Below are 15,110 nucleotides of genomic sequence, written 5' to 3' on the forward strand. Positions count from 1 at the left end.
GAAACCAAATTGTGGCTGTCGCAGTAAAAACAATAATATTGGGTTTTTTTTGTATAATATCCACTGTAATTCAAGTCAATGTTTTTTGTTGCAATAGTGCCCCTGTGTGGTTGAAAAGATTATTGTTTGCATGGATTGTGTTTAGCTGATTGGTTGAGGGTGAGAGAGCGGAAGCAGGAAGCAGGAACGCAGCAGCCTCGATTCAGCGGAGAAGTTGTTTGCAAAAGAGAGCAGAAAATAAGGAAATGCAAAAGGAAACATGGACGATCAGCAAACCTAACAGCTCCCACACATTTGAACAGAAGGCGCACACGGTATGACTTTTATTTCTGAAAATGTGGATGTTTATTTGAGTTTGACATTTTATTGATGAATATTTTTTTTTGTGTCTGTTACTTTTCAGTTTTTCACGTTGCTTCTTGCCCAGCTAAAAAGAAATAAAACGCTGGCAAATTCATCAGTTGAAGCGTGGCCTATTTCTGTGCAAATAAATAACCTGGGAGCGGTTATAGTGAAAAACGTGTCCCCTGCCGTTATCAACGAGGAAACATCGCTGCACCGGCGTGAGAGGGGCCAGCCAGCGAAAGAGCGACGAGTGAGCAGCGTGGCTTCAGCTTGACCATGCTCCAAGGGAAAGAGGTCTACGTGGAGTCCATCACCAGCCTCCATGGTTCTGCAGCAGCTGGACGTCCAGACTTCAACAGCTTGACCATGCTTCAAGGGAACGAGACCTTCGTAGAGTTCATCACCAGCCTCCATGGTTCTGCAGTGGCTGGATATCCAAACCTCAAACAGTTTTTCCAGTGGAATTAAAGACTAAAGCTTCACTTCAGCACAATGCAAGTCTACAGTAAGCCCAAGCTTCACAAGGATACCAGGTCAGACTGTGTCTATAGACTCTAAAAAAAAAAAAAAAAAAAAAACTCAAATACAAAGAAGAAGAGATAAAGAAAAAGAGTTCAAAGGAGTTAAGAGAGTTAAAATTGTTTACAAAGTGTTTTTGTTTATTTTTGCTGTGACACTGGTATTGTTTGATATTTTAATATTGGGTTAACTTTGAAATATTTGAAGTCTATTGTGCAACACTGAGATGGAAGATACTTCAGAAACACGTCTGTTAGAAGAAGTAATTGAAGCATTAGAAAAAGAGAAGGCTTCATTAGAGGTAAAACTAATGGATGATCTTGAAGACAAAGAAAAACAAGAGATTGAAATACGCCTAGGTGAGATCCATGCAGATCTTGAAATTCAAAGAATAGGCCAACGTCCAATCCAAACTTTACCTGGAGTTGAAACAGAAGTGAGGCGCTCAGACAGAGAAAGAAACCTAACTGAGAAAATGTTGGAACTGAAAAGAGATGACATACTGAGCAAAGAGAGAAGTTTTATGTCAACCTACTTGCACTTTAAAGCTGAGGTTCAACTCACAAGGTCAAAACTGAAAGGAGAATGCTCTAAACTTGAGTTAGGTGACATGATTCAAAGGGTTGAAAAATGCGAGTCAGATTTAAAGCAAAACTATGTATCTTTACGTGCACTGACCGCACCATCCCAAGACATAAGGAGAAAAATGGACAGTGGCAGTTCGGTTTGTACTGATATCATAAAGCTTCTGAAAAGGCGTTATGCAGATTCTGACAAGGAATTTAATGCACAAGCTGCAAAGGAATCAGTCTTTCAATTACTGCAAAGAGAGGATGCAAAGTCAATTTATGGCTCAACTGTGTCAAGACAGAGAAGTCAACACAGAAGTCTAAGTGAGCACGAAAGCCAATTTTCTGCAAAAAGGGCTGAAGCAGCAGCACGTTTAGCTTCAAAACGAGCAGAAATAAACAGAGAAATGGAAATCTCAAAGCAAAGACAGGAGATTCTTGCTCAGCAAGAGAAGCTGAAAATGTTGGAGAACCAAAGAGATCTTGAGGCAATAGAAGCAGAGTACAATGTATATGCTGAAGAAGAATCAAAGATGAATGCTGAAAGAACTGCAAGTGAAATAAAGGTCACTTCAAGTCAGCTTCCAAAACAGCAGCAGAACAATGTCTCACGCCCAGAAGTTCTTTGTAAGCCAGCGCCAGCTTTACCTGAGATTAAAGGTGAAAAGATTTTCCAAAGGGTGTATGTCCCACAAACTTGTGACAGGAATCCAATGCCAAAAGACACTGAAGTAGCATTAGTCCAAGCGTTAAAGGACTCGTTGACAATGACAAGACTGCCAGCTCCTGAACCATTTACATTTAGTGGGGATCCGCTGAAATTCATTGAGTGGAGCACCTGTTTCAAAGCTTTAATAGAGACTAGCTGTGTTGATCCAGCTCACAGATTGTTCTACCTGAAAAAGTACATAAGTGGGGAAGCACTTACTGTATTAGAAGGAACATTTTATAGAAGCGATGAGGAAGCTTACACCCAGGCTTGGGAGGCTTTGAATAAACGTTATGGCCATCCATTTGTTGTCCAGAGAGCGTTTAGAGGAAAACTAAGCAGTTGGCCAAAGATTGGGTCAAAGGAGTCTCTGAAACTGCGAGAGTTTAGTGATTTCCTCATTTCATGCAAAAACGCTATGCCTCATGTACAAGGTCTCAGGGTATTAGATGATTGTGAAGAAAATCAAAAAATACTCCTCAAGCTACCAGACTGGGCAACAACACGTTGGAACAGATATGTGACTAAAACACTGGATGAAGGAAAAGAATATCCAAGTTTTGCGGAATTTGCTGACTTTGTGGCTGAAGAAGCACGCATAGCATGCAACCCAGTCTCGTCCTTGTTTGCACTGCGAACATGTGACAAACTAGACAAGGAGCAAAAGCGTCCTAAGGCGAGTGTCTTAACTACTACGATAAAAGGAATCAAGAATACGAAGGCAGCAAGCACAGCTCAAGAAATCAAATCTCCCCCTTCCACAACTCAGAACAAAAGACAAATTGAGTGCATTTGTTGCAAGCAAAGCCACTTTATTTACAAATGTGTAAAATTTGCTGAAATGTCTCTGGAGGAAAAGAAGAAGTTTGTTTCTGAGAATAATATGTGCTATAGTTGTCTGAGAGTTGGCCACATTTCAAAAAACTGTCGGCAAAAGGCTACTTGTAATGTGTGCAGGAAAAACCATCCTACTCCACTTCATGAGGACCGTCCACAAGTGGACAAACTTGAAACGCCACCACAAGAAGATGCTTCTGCAGTGTCGAACAATGTGAGAATAGACAATAGTGACCGTACTTCAATGATTGTGCCGGTATGGTTATCTTGTGCAGAAGGTAATGGGCTTGAGATCTTAGTTTACGCGCTCCTAGATACTCAAAGCAGCAACACGTTCATAGACCAAGACATTTGTGAAAAGATTCAAGCACTCACAGAGTCAGTTAAGCTGAAACTGACAACAATGACAGACAGGGGTTCAATTGTTCAGAGTCAAAGAGTGAATGGGCTGAAAGTAAGAGGCTACTATTCACAAGAGTACATTGAGTTACCTCCCACATACACTCGTGAATACATCCCCCTTGAACAAAGCAGTATTCCCACTCGAGAAACAACAAAGGGATGGGCACATCTTCAAGGTATTGCACGAGAAATGCCAGAGTTGCTTGATTGTCCTGCAGCACTTCTTATTGGCTACGATTGTGCAAGAGCTCTGAAACCAAGAGAAGTAATACCAGGCAACGACTACGATCCTTATGCAATCAAAACAGACTTAGGTTGGAGTATTGTCGGATCTATCAAGCCTTTGACAAGTTCAATGGATGTAACCGGAGCGTGCCATCGTATCACTGTTAAAGAGCTGCCATCCATCACTCCCTCTTCTGTGATCAAAGTGTTGGAAACAGATTTTCGGGACACAAATCCCAAAGATGGAAACATATCACAAGAGGACATTCAATTTTTGCAGCTCCTCAATGAAAACGTACACATCAATGAAGAAGGTCATTTGGAAATGCCTTTACCTTTCAGAGAACGTCCCCAGCTTCCAAACAACAAACAGCTCGCAATAACACGGCTCAAGCACTTGAAAGCAAAAATGGAAAGGAATCAGAAGTACAAAGAGGATTATGTTAAATTTATGAATCGTGTATTTGAAGATGGTGATGCAGAGGAAGCAGTCGGCACATCTGCAGATGATGTCACATGGTATATACCTCACCATGGGGTATACCATCCCAGAAAGCCAGAGAAAGTGAGAGTTGTGTTTGACTGCTCAGCGAAATTTCAGGACACATCTTTAAATGACCATCTCCTCACAGGCCCAGACTTAATCAATACGCTCATAGGGGTACTCTGCAGATTTAGAGAACACCAAGTTGCCATTACATGCGATGTAGAGAAAATGTTCCACCGCTTTCATGTCTCTCCAGAAGACAGAGACTTCTTAAGGTTTTTATGGTGGCAGGATGGAAACACCAGTACAGAGCCAAAAGAGTATCGCATGCGTGTTCATATTTTCGGAGCAGCATCCTCGCCTGGTTGTGCGAACTATGGCATGAAGTATCTTGCAAGTGAACATGAAAAGGATTATCCGTTGGCGGCAAGCTTCATTCACAGAAACTTTTATGTGGATGACGGATTAATCAGTGTCGATAAAATCGAAACAGCAAAACAGCTGGTCCGTCAAGCACAAGAGATCTGTGCAAAAGGAAAATTGCGCTTACACAAATTTGTGTGCAACAAAAGAGAAGTTTTGGAGGTAATCCCAGAATCAGAGCATGCCATCAATGACAAAGATGTCAATCTGAACTACTCTGACATTCCTATGCAAAGTGTGCTGGGAGTCAAATGGAATGTGGAAACAGATTCACTCTCGTTCAATGTTGTTCTCAAAGGAAAGCCAGCCACTCGGCGAGGAATCCTGGCAACAGTAGCGAGTGTGTATGATCCACTAGGATTTCTTTCTCCATACATTCTAACTGGGAAGCAAGTACTACAGGAAATGTGCAAACGCGGCATAGGATGGGATGACCCTATTCCTCCTGCTCTGGAAAAGCAATGGAAAATATGGCTTAATGATCTGGAAAACTTGCCAAAGATTCAAATACAGAGATGCTTCATTCCCGAGGACATGGATACAGTGCAAAGGATTGAGTTACATCATTTCTCGGATGCAAGCAGCAGTGGCTATGGACAATGCTCATACATCAGGATTGTAGCAGAAAACAAGGTGCATTGTACTCTCGTTATGGGAAAAGCCAGAGTGGCTCCCACCAGAGTTGTCACTATACCACGTCTCGAACTGACCGCAGCGGCAGTTTCAGCGGGAGTAAGTAACTTCCTCAAAACAGAGCTTGAGCTAAAGATTGACGAGGAGTTCTTCTGGACTGATTCTCAAGTGGTGCTCGGGTACATTAAAAATGAAGCAAAGCGCTTTCACGTCTTTGTCGCAAACCGTGTTCAGAAAATTAGAGACTTCACAGATCCAAAGCAATGGTTCTACATAGAGACGGATCAGAATCCAGCAGACCACGCTTCTAGAGGTCTCAAGGTGGCAGAGCTCATGGACTCTAGTTGGTTAACTGGACCTAGATTTCTCTGGGACAGAGAACTTGTAACCAAGCCACACTCCCCAGCTCTTTTCTTGGGAGACCCTGAAGTAAAGGTTCTTGAAACTAATGCTCAAGAGAAAGACAATTTTCTTGAGAGATTCTCGAGATTTTCTGATTGGAACATGGCACTTAATGTTGTTGCAAGGATAAAGAGACTTAACAAAAGAGACAAATCAGAGCTCATTACTGTTGAAGAAAGACAAGAGGCTTCTCTAGCGCTTATTCGGCTAGCACAGAGAAGAACTTTTGAACAAGAGTTGGATCGAGTGAGACAAAAGGGAAACAAATTGCCAAGAACTCACAAGTTGCATCAACTTGATCCTTTCATTGATAATGATGTACTCAGAGTCGGAGGCAGGTTGAGAAAATCCTCAGCATCATTTGAGCTTAGACATCCTGCTATTCTTCCTAAGGAAGATATTGTCACAAAACTGATTGTTGATTATTATCACAAGAAAACACAACACCAAGGACGAGGTCAAACCCTAAATGCACTTAGAGCCAATGGCTATTGGATTGTAGGTGCCAGTAAAGTAGTGGCCAGTTACATCAAAGATTGTGTAGTATGCAGAAAGATGCGAGGGTCAACAGAAGAACAGCGTATGGCTGACTTACCAGCTGATAGAGTAGAGCTCTCCCCTCCTTTCTCTTTCACAGGATTAGATTGTTTTGGTCCTTTTATCACAAAACAAGGTCGAAAGGAGTGTAAACGTTATGGTCTTCTATTTACATGTTTAAGCTCCAGAGCTATTCACATTGAGATGTTAGAAGATCTTTCTACTGATGCGTTTATAAATGGATTGAGATGTTTTATAGCGATCAGAGGAGCAGTGAGACAGATTCGATCCGATCAAGGCACAAATTTTGTCGGAGCTCGTAATGAGTTTGAGAAAGGTCTCAAAGATCTTGACAAGGACAGGATTGCTACCTATCTAGCTAAAAACCAATGTGACTTTCAAATGAATGTTCCCGAAGCAAGTCACCGAGGCGGTGTCTGGGAACGCCAAATCAGGACTGTCAGGAATGTTTTGAGTTCAGTCTTGGCACAAGCCATAGGAAGACTTGATGACACCTCTCTAAGAACTTTCTTTTATGAGGCTATGTCAATTGTAAACAGTCGCCCACTTACCACTAATACTATTAGTGATCCAAAAAGTGCGGAACCTTTGACGCCCAATCATTTACTTACAATGAAAGAGTCAATCCCTCTTCCACCTCCAGGCAATTTTGTCGGTGAAGATTTGTACAGTCGAAAGAGATGGAGAAAAGTACAGTATCTTGCAGAACAGTTTTGGCACAGATGGCGCAAGGAGTACTTAACCAGTATAAGTTTAAGACAACAGTGGCACACATCCAAACGAAATGTACAAGTCGGAGATGTAGTGATCATTAAAGAAGAGAACATTCCCAGAAATGAATGGAAATTGGCAAAGGTAATTGAAGCCAATAAAGACGATGATGGTTTGGTACGAAAAGTCAAGATTCAAGTTGGACAAAGAGATTTAGGAAGTAAAGGTGAACGTCTGAAACAGTTGTCCTATCTTGAACGACCAGTACAGAAACTAGTGGTACTAGTACAAAATGAGTCAATTAAGATTTGAAAGGTTAAGAATGGTTTATTTTCTTTTAGGTTGGAAAATTACCATGTTTTATTTTGTTGTAATATAAACCTGTTGTAATTTTGGTGGCAGTGTGGCTGTCGCAGTAAAAACAATAATATTGGGTTTTTTTTGTATAATATCCACTGTAATTCAAGTCAATGTTTTTTGTTGCAATAGTGCCCCTGTGTGGTTGAAAAGATTATTGTTTGCATGGATTGTGTTTAGCTGATTGGTTGAGGGTGAGAGAGCGGAAGCAGGAAGCAGGAACGCAGCAGCCTCGATTCAGCGGAGAAGTTGTTTGCAAAAGAGAGCAGAAAATAAGGAAATGCAAAAGGAAACATGGACGATCAGCAAACCTAACAGCTCCCACACATTTGAACAGAAGGCGCACACGGTATGACTTTTATTTCTGAAAATGTGGATGTTTATTTGAGTTTGACATTTTATTGATGAATATTTTTTTTTGTGTCTGTTACTTTTCAGTTTTTCACGTTGCTTCTTGCCCAGCTAAAAAGAAATAAAACGCTGGCAAATTCATCAGTTGAAGCGTGGCCTATTTCTGTGCAAATAAATAACCTGGGAGCGGTTATACAAATCTTGCAAGAAGTCACGAGTAAACATTGAATTGAATTAAGACCCTGAAGTAGGAGCACAGGTTCATGGTTTTGACAGCTTTCTTATTTTTAGCGCCGCAGGTTTAAAAATACACTTGTTCAAATGCAGTCTGTCCTGTTCAAAATAGAATATCAATAAAGTTGTCGTATTTTTTTACGTGCCAGCTGACGCAGCCTGACGCGTAACGTGCAGCCGGAAGCGGAAGCCGCGGGGCTGACTGATGTAGCTTAGCCACTCCGGAGCGTCACTCACCGGGCAGAGACAGAAGAACTCCCCGCAGACATGCTCTGGTTCGAGGGCTCCATCCCTGATGCCATCAACTTGGCCAAGCAGCGGGGATCCGTGTTCGTCGTGGTCATTACAGGTAACGTGTGCGACGAGGAGCTAACAGGCTAACTGCTAGCCGCTCTACAGATTAGCTACACGTAGCATAACCGTCTGTCAGTAATATCAGACTTTAGACAGATTTGCGGCGATGTAACCATGTAAAAGAACACTGAAGAGTGTGACAGTATGTTAGTGTATCGACCTGGAGCTCTGTACAGCGGAGCTTTATTTCATTGTCATACTTGTTTGTGTATGTGACAAATAATCTAGTCTCATGTCAAACCTGAGTAGATTAACCGGATCGAGGCAGCCAGTTTGACTTCTGCAGGCCAAATCTAGAAGGTCTCTGCTGGATCAGTAGTTCTCTGACTGGGAACGCATGACAACAGTTGACAGCACCTCATAACACCCTACAAGACACGACAACACCCCAGAACAGCTGACAGCATTTCACAACACCCTATGACAACACCCCCAAACACTTAACAACACATGACACCACCTCAGATGACTCCTCACAACCTCACCTGTTTCATGGACATGCAGTCCATGAAAAAAATTCTTCATACAGTTTAGCCTTAGTTTAGTCAGTCTTAACAAATATTTTTATTGTGCATGTTCTGTGTGTGTATGTGTGGGTGTCTGCCTTTGTGCGTCCCTGTATTTATGTGTCTGTGTGTGTCTGCGCCTCTCTTTCTCTCTCTCTCTCCCTCCCTGTCCCCTCAGGAGAAGATGAGCAGTCTTCACAGCTCATGTCCAGCTGGGAGGATGTCCAAGTGTCGGAGACGGCTCAGAACTGTTGCGTGGCCATCAGAGTGGATGCTAAGAGGTACACATGTCCCTCAAAGCGGTGTCAAACATAGGGCTCAGGGACTGATGAGACTCGCAGCAGAGGTTTGAGAAAAAAAAGTGCCTGAATGTCTTCAGGAATGTGTCGTATTTATTGAGGTTACAATGTGATGCACTAATTTCATCAAAGAGGTTTGAAGTCCATTGTAATAATTTAACCTCTGTCACAGTGAGGACTTTTTAAATTGGACTTTGTGTGTCTGCAACACTGTGATCTGATCATGAAATGCTCTCTTATTGTCCTTCACAGTGACACATGTGTGCAGTTCTCTCAGATCTGTATCCTTTTGGAGGTGTATGTCAGTGTCTCTCTCTCCGTGTTTTAACAGCCAGCTCAGAAAAATGGTAACAGTTTCAAATCAGTGTGTGTCTTTATTGTATTCACAGTTTAAACCTCAGTGAGATACAGGTTATATTTTCAAGGTTTTTATCTTATAAATAACACAAAAAATGACTAAAGTTTTTTTAGTTTCTATGATTCAAGTGTGAAAATACTTGTCAGATAATCCTTTCCTGTTATGGCTGGATTGCTGCTGTGCAGTGCATGTGCCGCGTGCGGTTTGCTCCTTGACGCGTTCCCTCTCAGATCCAGTGGTCTGCATACCGTCCAGCTTCTTCATCGGAGATAATGGGATTCCTCTGGAAGTCATCGCCGGAAGTGTCTCCGCTGAGGAACTGACCAAGAGAATCCAGAGAGTCAACCAGGTACACACAGCCGCACTCCAGCGTGTTCCTGTCAGGTTTTCTAGAACACTGTGAGACCTGGACAGGAGACACATCAGCAACAGACAATGTCCAGGTCATCAGAGCAGGACACCTGAGGTTCTTCACCCCGGTAGCATGAAGATAATCTGACACAGAGAACCCAGTCCAGATGAGATGTCTTCTGTCTGGACCAATGAGAACATGTATAGATTCAACATGAGGGACGTGTCCAGATGAAGGAGGTCTGGGTGTGTGAGACGGTTCCAACATCTGAACTGCTGAATCTGACCACAGATGCATCGTCAGGAGGAGGTGAGCAGTGGAAGCCAGGTACCTGTGGAGAGCAGCCCACCTGCCAGCTCCACAGCCTCAGAGTCTGCTGCAGCCTCAGAGTCTGCTGCAGCCTCAGCAGCTCCACAAACAACCAAAGGTAGAACACACCTGGATCGCTCACACACACAAACACACAGACCTACACCTGAACCATGTGGTGTTTGATTCTCCCTGTCTCGGTTCTTCACAGAATCTCTTTCCAGTTCTTTGAGTCCAAGCTGTTCTTCAGGTTCTCCTGCAGAGGACTCGTCTTCACCTCAGAGCTGTGAGGAGAACCTGGACGCTAAAGTGGAGAGGTACGAGCAACAAGATGTCTTCCTGTTCACTTCGACTCACTTCCAGCTTGGAGCTTTGAGAGTGTTGACTCAGTGTTCATCTTTCAGAGTTGAGCTGAAAGCTCCAAGTGAGAGTTGTCTGTTGCTTTCAGCTGCTCGTGCTGTGTTTGAATGACATCAATCAAAGTTTTACCCTCCGATCGTTTGTTTGATCAGGATTACTTTTATGAAATTGAAGCCACAACTTCCCCCTGCTGTTCCTGCAATAAACTCTGATATGTGAGTGTGACTCAGCTTTTCATCGTTTGTGCTCTCAGATTGACAAAGAAACTGGAGGAGAGGCGAGAACAACGCAAGAAAGGCGAGGAAGAGGTGAGGGAAATGGAAGAACAGCTGCAGAGCTGCAGGCGTGTGTGTTTGCGGAACACTATCTTAGATGTTCAGATTCTTTCAGCATGAGATCAGGAAGGAGATGGATCGGAGGAAGATGGGGAAAGACATGCAGGACTTCAAGAGGAAGCAGGAAGAGGAGAAGACCAAGCGCCTCCTGGAGGAGAGGAACAGAGAGAAGGCGGAGGAGAAGGCCGCCAGAGAGCGGGTCAAACAGCAGATCGCCATGGTAACTACCTCCCGAGTGACTCCCACTAGGTTCCTGATACTCGTTTTATAGACACGCTCGTGTCTGCGATCTGTCCACAGGACCGGGCCGACAGAGCAGCTCGATATGCCAAAACTCAGGAGGAGGAGAAGGCCGCCAAGCAGGCGCTGCTGCAGGCCCGCCAGGCGGAGCAGGAGGCCCGGAGGGAGGCCACGGTCCGAGAGAGGAGGCGAGTCCGCTCTGAGATTTACAATCTGAAACAAAACAGAGATTCACCGAGAAAAAAAAACAAAACAGGCTGACAGCTTACCTCTTGGTGCTGACAGCTTACCTCTTGGTGCTAACAGCTGTTTCCTGCCAGGTTGAAAGCTGTTGAACTGTGACTGCGTTTCTCTGTTGCCTCTGTTTCCACCAGGCTGGTTCTAGGTCTAGTTCACAGCTGGAGCCTGACTTAAAACCAGTTCTGTGTTTCCAGCTCCAGACTCTCAAAACTGGTGCTCAGCAAGCAGAAACTCTTTGCTGGGCCAGAGTGAAGTGCCGATACGTCAACGGCTGGGGGCGGCGTAGTCAACACTTCATTGATTATTATTTTTTAATTCAAAATGAAAGCAGCAGTGGACGGAGGCCGGTTCTTCAGATGTGCCATGTTGGATCTGACTAAACACTGACACCTGGTTCTTGGTGGAATAGGAGTATATGTGTCAGGATCCCGTTCTGCCCGTCAGACGGCTCCTGCCAGCGGCCGGTGCTCACAGCTCATGCTAACAGCCTTGTCCCGTGTTTCCCTGGTCGATCAGCACCGTGGCCAGGATCCAGTTCCGCCTGCCGGACGGCTCGTCCTTCACCAGCCAGTTCCCCTCACAGAGCAAACTGCAGGAGGCTCGGCAGTTCGCTGTTCAGGTGAGGCGTCGCACGTCCAGGAGACGCTAAAAACGTCTTCAGTTTGCACCACAGAAGTCCTGATGCTGCTCATGGACTCCGAGAACTTTTTCCCTCTAACAAACATGAAAATGGAATTTCTCTGGATTTTCTCAGAAGTCCTGAAACTGCTGCTGTGTAGGGAGAACATTTCTGTTTTACAAATATTAAAAAGAAGAATGCACAATCATCTACTCTTGAATTGATCAATAATTATGATTGATACATTGAAATCTGCATTTGTTGCACATTAGCAGTTTGTTTCTGAAGCATGTTTTCTTCCAGTTCATATTCCTGGCGTATTCTTCTTTAATATGTCCACAATAGCTCACTATCTTGTAAATATAGCATTGATTCCCTGCACGTTCTGAAATTGGAAGAAAGACTGATGATCTGCAATGAATCATAAACAATAATATTATAGTAATAAACATCAATGTGAGCTGGTAGAAATGAGAAGCATAAAAATCTAGTAAAATTGAAGCAAAACAGGAAAGAGGAGAAAGTGTAGATGTGGGGAATCCCAGATGGAGTGAAGACAGGAACCTGATCCAAACTGGTTGGAATTTTAAGATCCTTTTGTCACATTTGAAAAGAAAGAAGTGTGAACATGCAGTGAGAGTTTGTTCCTGACCTGCGGTGCCGCTCTGTTCTCAGGAGGTGGGGAACCGCTACGGGAACTTCTCCCTGGCCACCATGTTTCCTCGACGGGAGTTCACCAGTGAAGACCTGAACAAGACCCTGCTGGAGCTGGAGCTGGCCCCCAGTGCCTCCATCGTACTGCTGCCTGTGAGTAATCGTCTCCTTCATCTCCGTCAGAATCTTCTCCTCCTTCATCTCAGTGTTCTTCTCCTCAGTCTGCGATGCTGCACCATTTTCCTGCTCCTGTAATGTTTTAGATTTGGTGTTTCGCAGAAGGGAGAGTCAGTGGTGGTGTCCATGTCAGTGTAGCTGGAGTCCAGCCTGACGTCAGGTCTCTCTCTCTCTCTCTCTCTCTCTCTCTCTCTGTGTCGCCCCACCGCAGCAGTCCAGCCGGCCCTCCAACTCGGTGGTCCAGTCCGGCGGTGGGGGGATCTGGGCGGTCCTGGGCACCATCCTCTACCCTCTGCTGGCCGTGTGGAGATTCCTCAGCTCCTTCCTGTTTGTGGCTCCGCCCCCAGCCAGGCCGCCCCCAGCCAGAGGCCCCGCCCCCCAGCAGCCCACCTCTCACACTAACGCAGGCCCCAGCAAAGCCAAGAGGTGAGGGAACCTGCATTTTGAAACGTTTGCTGTGATTAGTTTATGATGATCTCTGTCGCCGACATGACCTCTGTCTGTGTGCTCAGAGAATCCCTCACCAAGCACAGTTTGGAGAACAGACCCAAGGACTTCAAGAAAGACGGTAAAATCTGCCGGCTCAGGACTCAGGAGGACAGCGAGGACGATAACAACACCTGGAACGGGAACTCCACCCAGCAGATGTAGTGTGGCCCTCCCTCTGTGTCCCACCCTGCTTGCATGGGTAGATCCATAACCATCACCAGAATTCCTCCTGCTGCTTCAGCTCAGTGTTTTTTGTGTTGATTATAACATGAAGCAGGTTCAGACTGCAGCCACTGCGACGTCCTGAAAACGGCCCGCTTGGGGTCCTGAAAGCGGCCCTCGGTCCGCTCGCTTCCCCGCCGCTCAGCTGCAGTCTGGTCCTGCCGTTATCTGCTTCTGGACTCACTGCAGCTTTGAAACTTTAAACAGACGGAATTCAGAAATGTGGAATGAAGATGATTTTTCCTGTTAGATGTAAAAAAAAAAAATATATATATGCAGCCGCTGGAATAGGATGACACACACACACACACACCCATGTACTATGACACCCTGAGTGTGTATGTGTGTGTAAACCACAGACCATAACTGTAGTTCTTTGTTGAATCATAAAAAGTTGAACTGCTTGTTTTTTCAGAGATCTCTCGACTGTGTGCTGGTTTCTTTCCCTTTCATTAATCTCTCTGTGAAATGTGTGAAAACATGAGGCCTGCGGGCCGAGAGCGGCCGGTTGGAGGTCTGCCTCGGTCTGGATGAGGAGCCTCCAAACTGTTGGAACAGTCACTCAAATAGCTCCGCCTACTTATTTGTTGACAGTGATTGAAAAGTGAAGAGTGAATGAAGGCAGTGCCTGCTGCAGCGTGGTCCAACATGTGGTCCCGGGGCCCTCAAACTGTAACAGTACCACACAAACAGGAGCTGTGAGTCATTCTTCACTGTGTGTAGTCCACTCAATAAAATAAGTACAAAGGAAAAACCTTTTTTTTTAACACACCTTTATGCATCAACTATAACATCAAGGTGCCTAAAACTGCTGAAAATGTTGCTTCATTATCATTTCTGGTCATTTATTTAGCATTGTACCATTCATTCATTCATTCATTTAAGTGTTGCATTGATCATTTCAAACTGGACAATGAGTTCCTTTCAAAGATGCTGTGCAATAAAGGTTTCTTCCCATCTGATGTTAAACGTGCTGTGATGCTGCCACAGTCAGTGCTACAGATTCCCTGAATACAGACGGCTGCAGGTTTTCATTAGTCTTTCATTCAAAGCGGTCGATCCACTGCGTGGTTGCGTTTTACTGCGCTGATGGTTTCAACGTGCAACAGCACAGCAAGATAAACGGTGGACAGGAGCACAGTCCCCGTTACCTGTCGACAGATCTCCTCTTCCCCACGAATCAAGAGAAGCTCTCTGGTCTCCCTATGTTGTCAACACCGGGTCATCTTGACGAAGGATATCTCACACTGTGTCCGAAAACAGCAAGCGTGCCAAGTAGGCACGTCGACCCGGGTCTGGCTTTCCCACTGAAGCCGATAGGAGGCGATCCGATTAAAAGTCGGGTCAAAATGCCGAATAAACCCCTTCCCACTGCCACAAGGAGCCCATTATTAGTGGGTCTTTACAAGGAGGAGTTATAGAGTCTGATGGCCCCGGGGAGGATGGATTTGGAGCTCTGAACTGCACTTTGGAAGTGTTGGTTTGTTACTGAAGAAGCTCCTGTGTACGGAGTGTGTTCAGGCTACTTACACTACACTTCCTGTTTTCAGCAGGCGGTGGATGGTTGTTACTATCGCGGCTGTGATGAGTGTCAGACTGAAGCGACATGTAGAGCTTGATGCAGATCAGATCTTGTCTTTTGAAAGACATTTGGGAAAGATTTAAATAACTTTTGCTCACCAATCCCTTTCTATCAACTGCCCGAAGTAATTTGGGATTAGCCACCAGGATGAGGTCATTCTAGAAATGTGTAAATTTGAAGGTGCTCAGTGTTCTAAATGTTGACGCTTTTTTGCCAGTCACATGCATTTTCCCCAATTTTTGCTGAGTCTAA

The 15,110-nt window shown here is 44.6% G+C and overlaps 1 protein-coding gene across 3 annotated transcripts; it reads left to right on the forward strand.

Annotated features, from left to right (window-relative positions):
• Positions 1-33: 33 nt before the first annotated feature.
• On the forward strand, positions 34-13,692 carry ubxn4 (UBX domain protein 4). 3 transcript variants are annotated; one of them, XM_030112113.1, is made up of 15 exons: positions 63-314; positions 404-7,526; positions 7,912-8,111; positions 8,801-8,903; positions 9,174-9,202; positions 9,510-9,628; positions 9,923-10,058; positions 10,152-10,257; positions 10,554-10,608; positions 10,691-10,855; positions 10,936-11,063; positions 11,632-11,734; positions 12,410-12,541; positions 12,777-12,991; positions 13,078-13,692. In XM_030112113.1, the coding sequence occupies exons 3-15, from the start codon at positions 8,030-8,032 to the stop codon at positions 13,214-13,216; spliced, it is 1,512 nt and encodes a 503-aa protein (XP_029967973.1). In that variant the 5' UTR covers positions 63-314; positions 404-7,526; positions 7,912-8,029; the 3' UTR covers positions 13,217-13,692. The 3 variants fall into 3 exon arrangements, 2 of the variants coding, with proteins under 2 accessions (XP_029967973.1, XP_029967974.1); XM_030112114.1 differs by having other exon boundaries at positions 404-878; XR_003933195.1 differs by lacking the exons at positions 7,912-8,111; positions 8,801-8,903; positions 9,174-9,202; ... (8 more) ...; positions 12,777-12,991; positions 13,078-13,692 and adding an exon at positions 7,616-7,722 and having other exon boundaries at positions 34-314.
• Positions 13,693-15,110: the final 1,418 nt, after the last annotated feature.

Source organism: Salarias fasciatus, chromosome 16 (genome assembly GCF_902148845.1).
Source record: "Salarias fasciatus chromosome 16, fSalaFa1.1, whole genome shotgun sequence".
NCBI lineage: Eukaryota > Metazoa > Chordata > Actinopteri > Blenniiformes > Blenniidae > Salarias > Salarias fasciatus.

Excerpts from the sequence above, each read along its gene's own strand:
- ubxn4 (XM_030112113.1), top strand. The coding sequence starts at position 8,030 with ATGCTCTGGTTCGAGGGCTCCATCCCTGATGCCATCAACTTGGCCAAG. Across the intron at positions 10,258-10,553 it reads CTGGACGCTAAAGTGGAGAG|ATTGACAAAGAAACTGGAGG; the intron begins GTACGAGCAACA and ends TTGTGCTCTCAG. Across the intron at positions 10,856-10,935 it reads TCAAACAGCAGATCGCCATG|GACCGGGCCGACAGAGCAGC; the intron begins GTAACTACCTCC and ends ATCTGTCCACAG.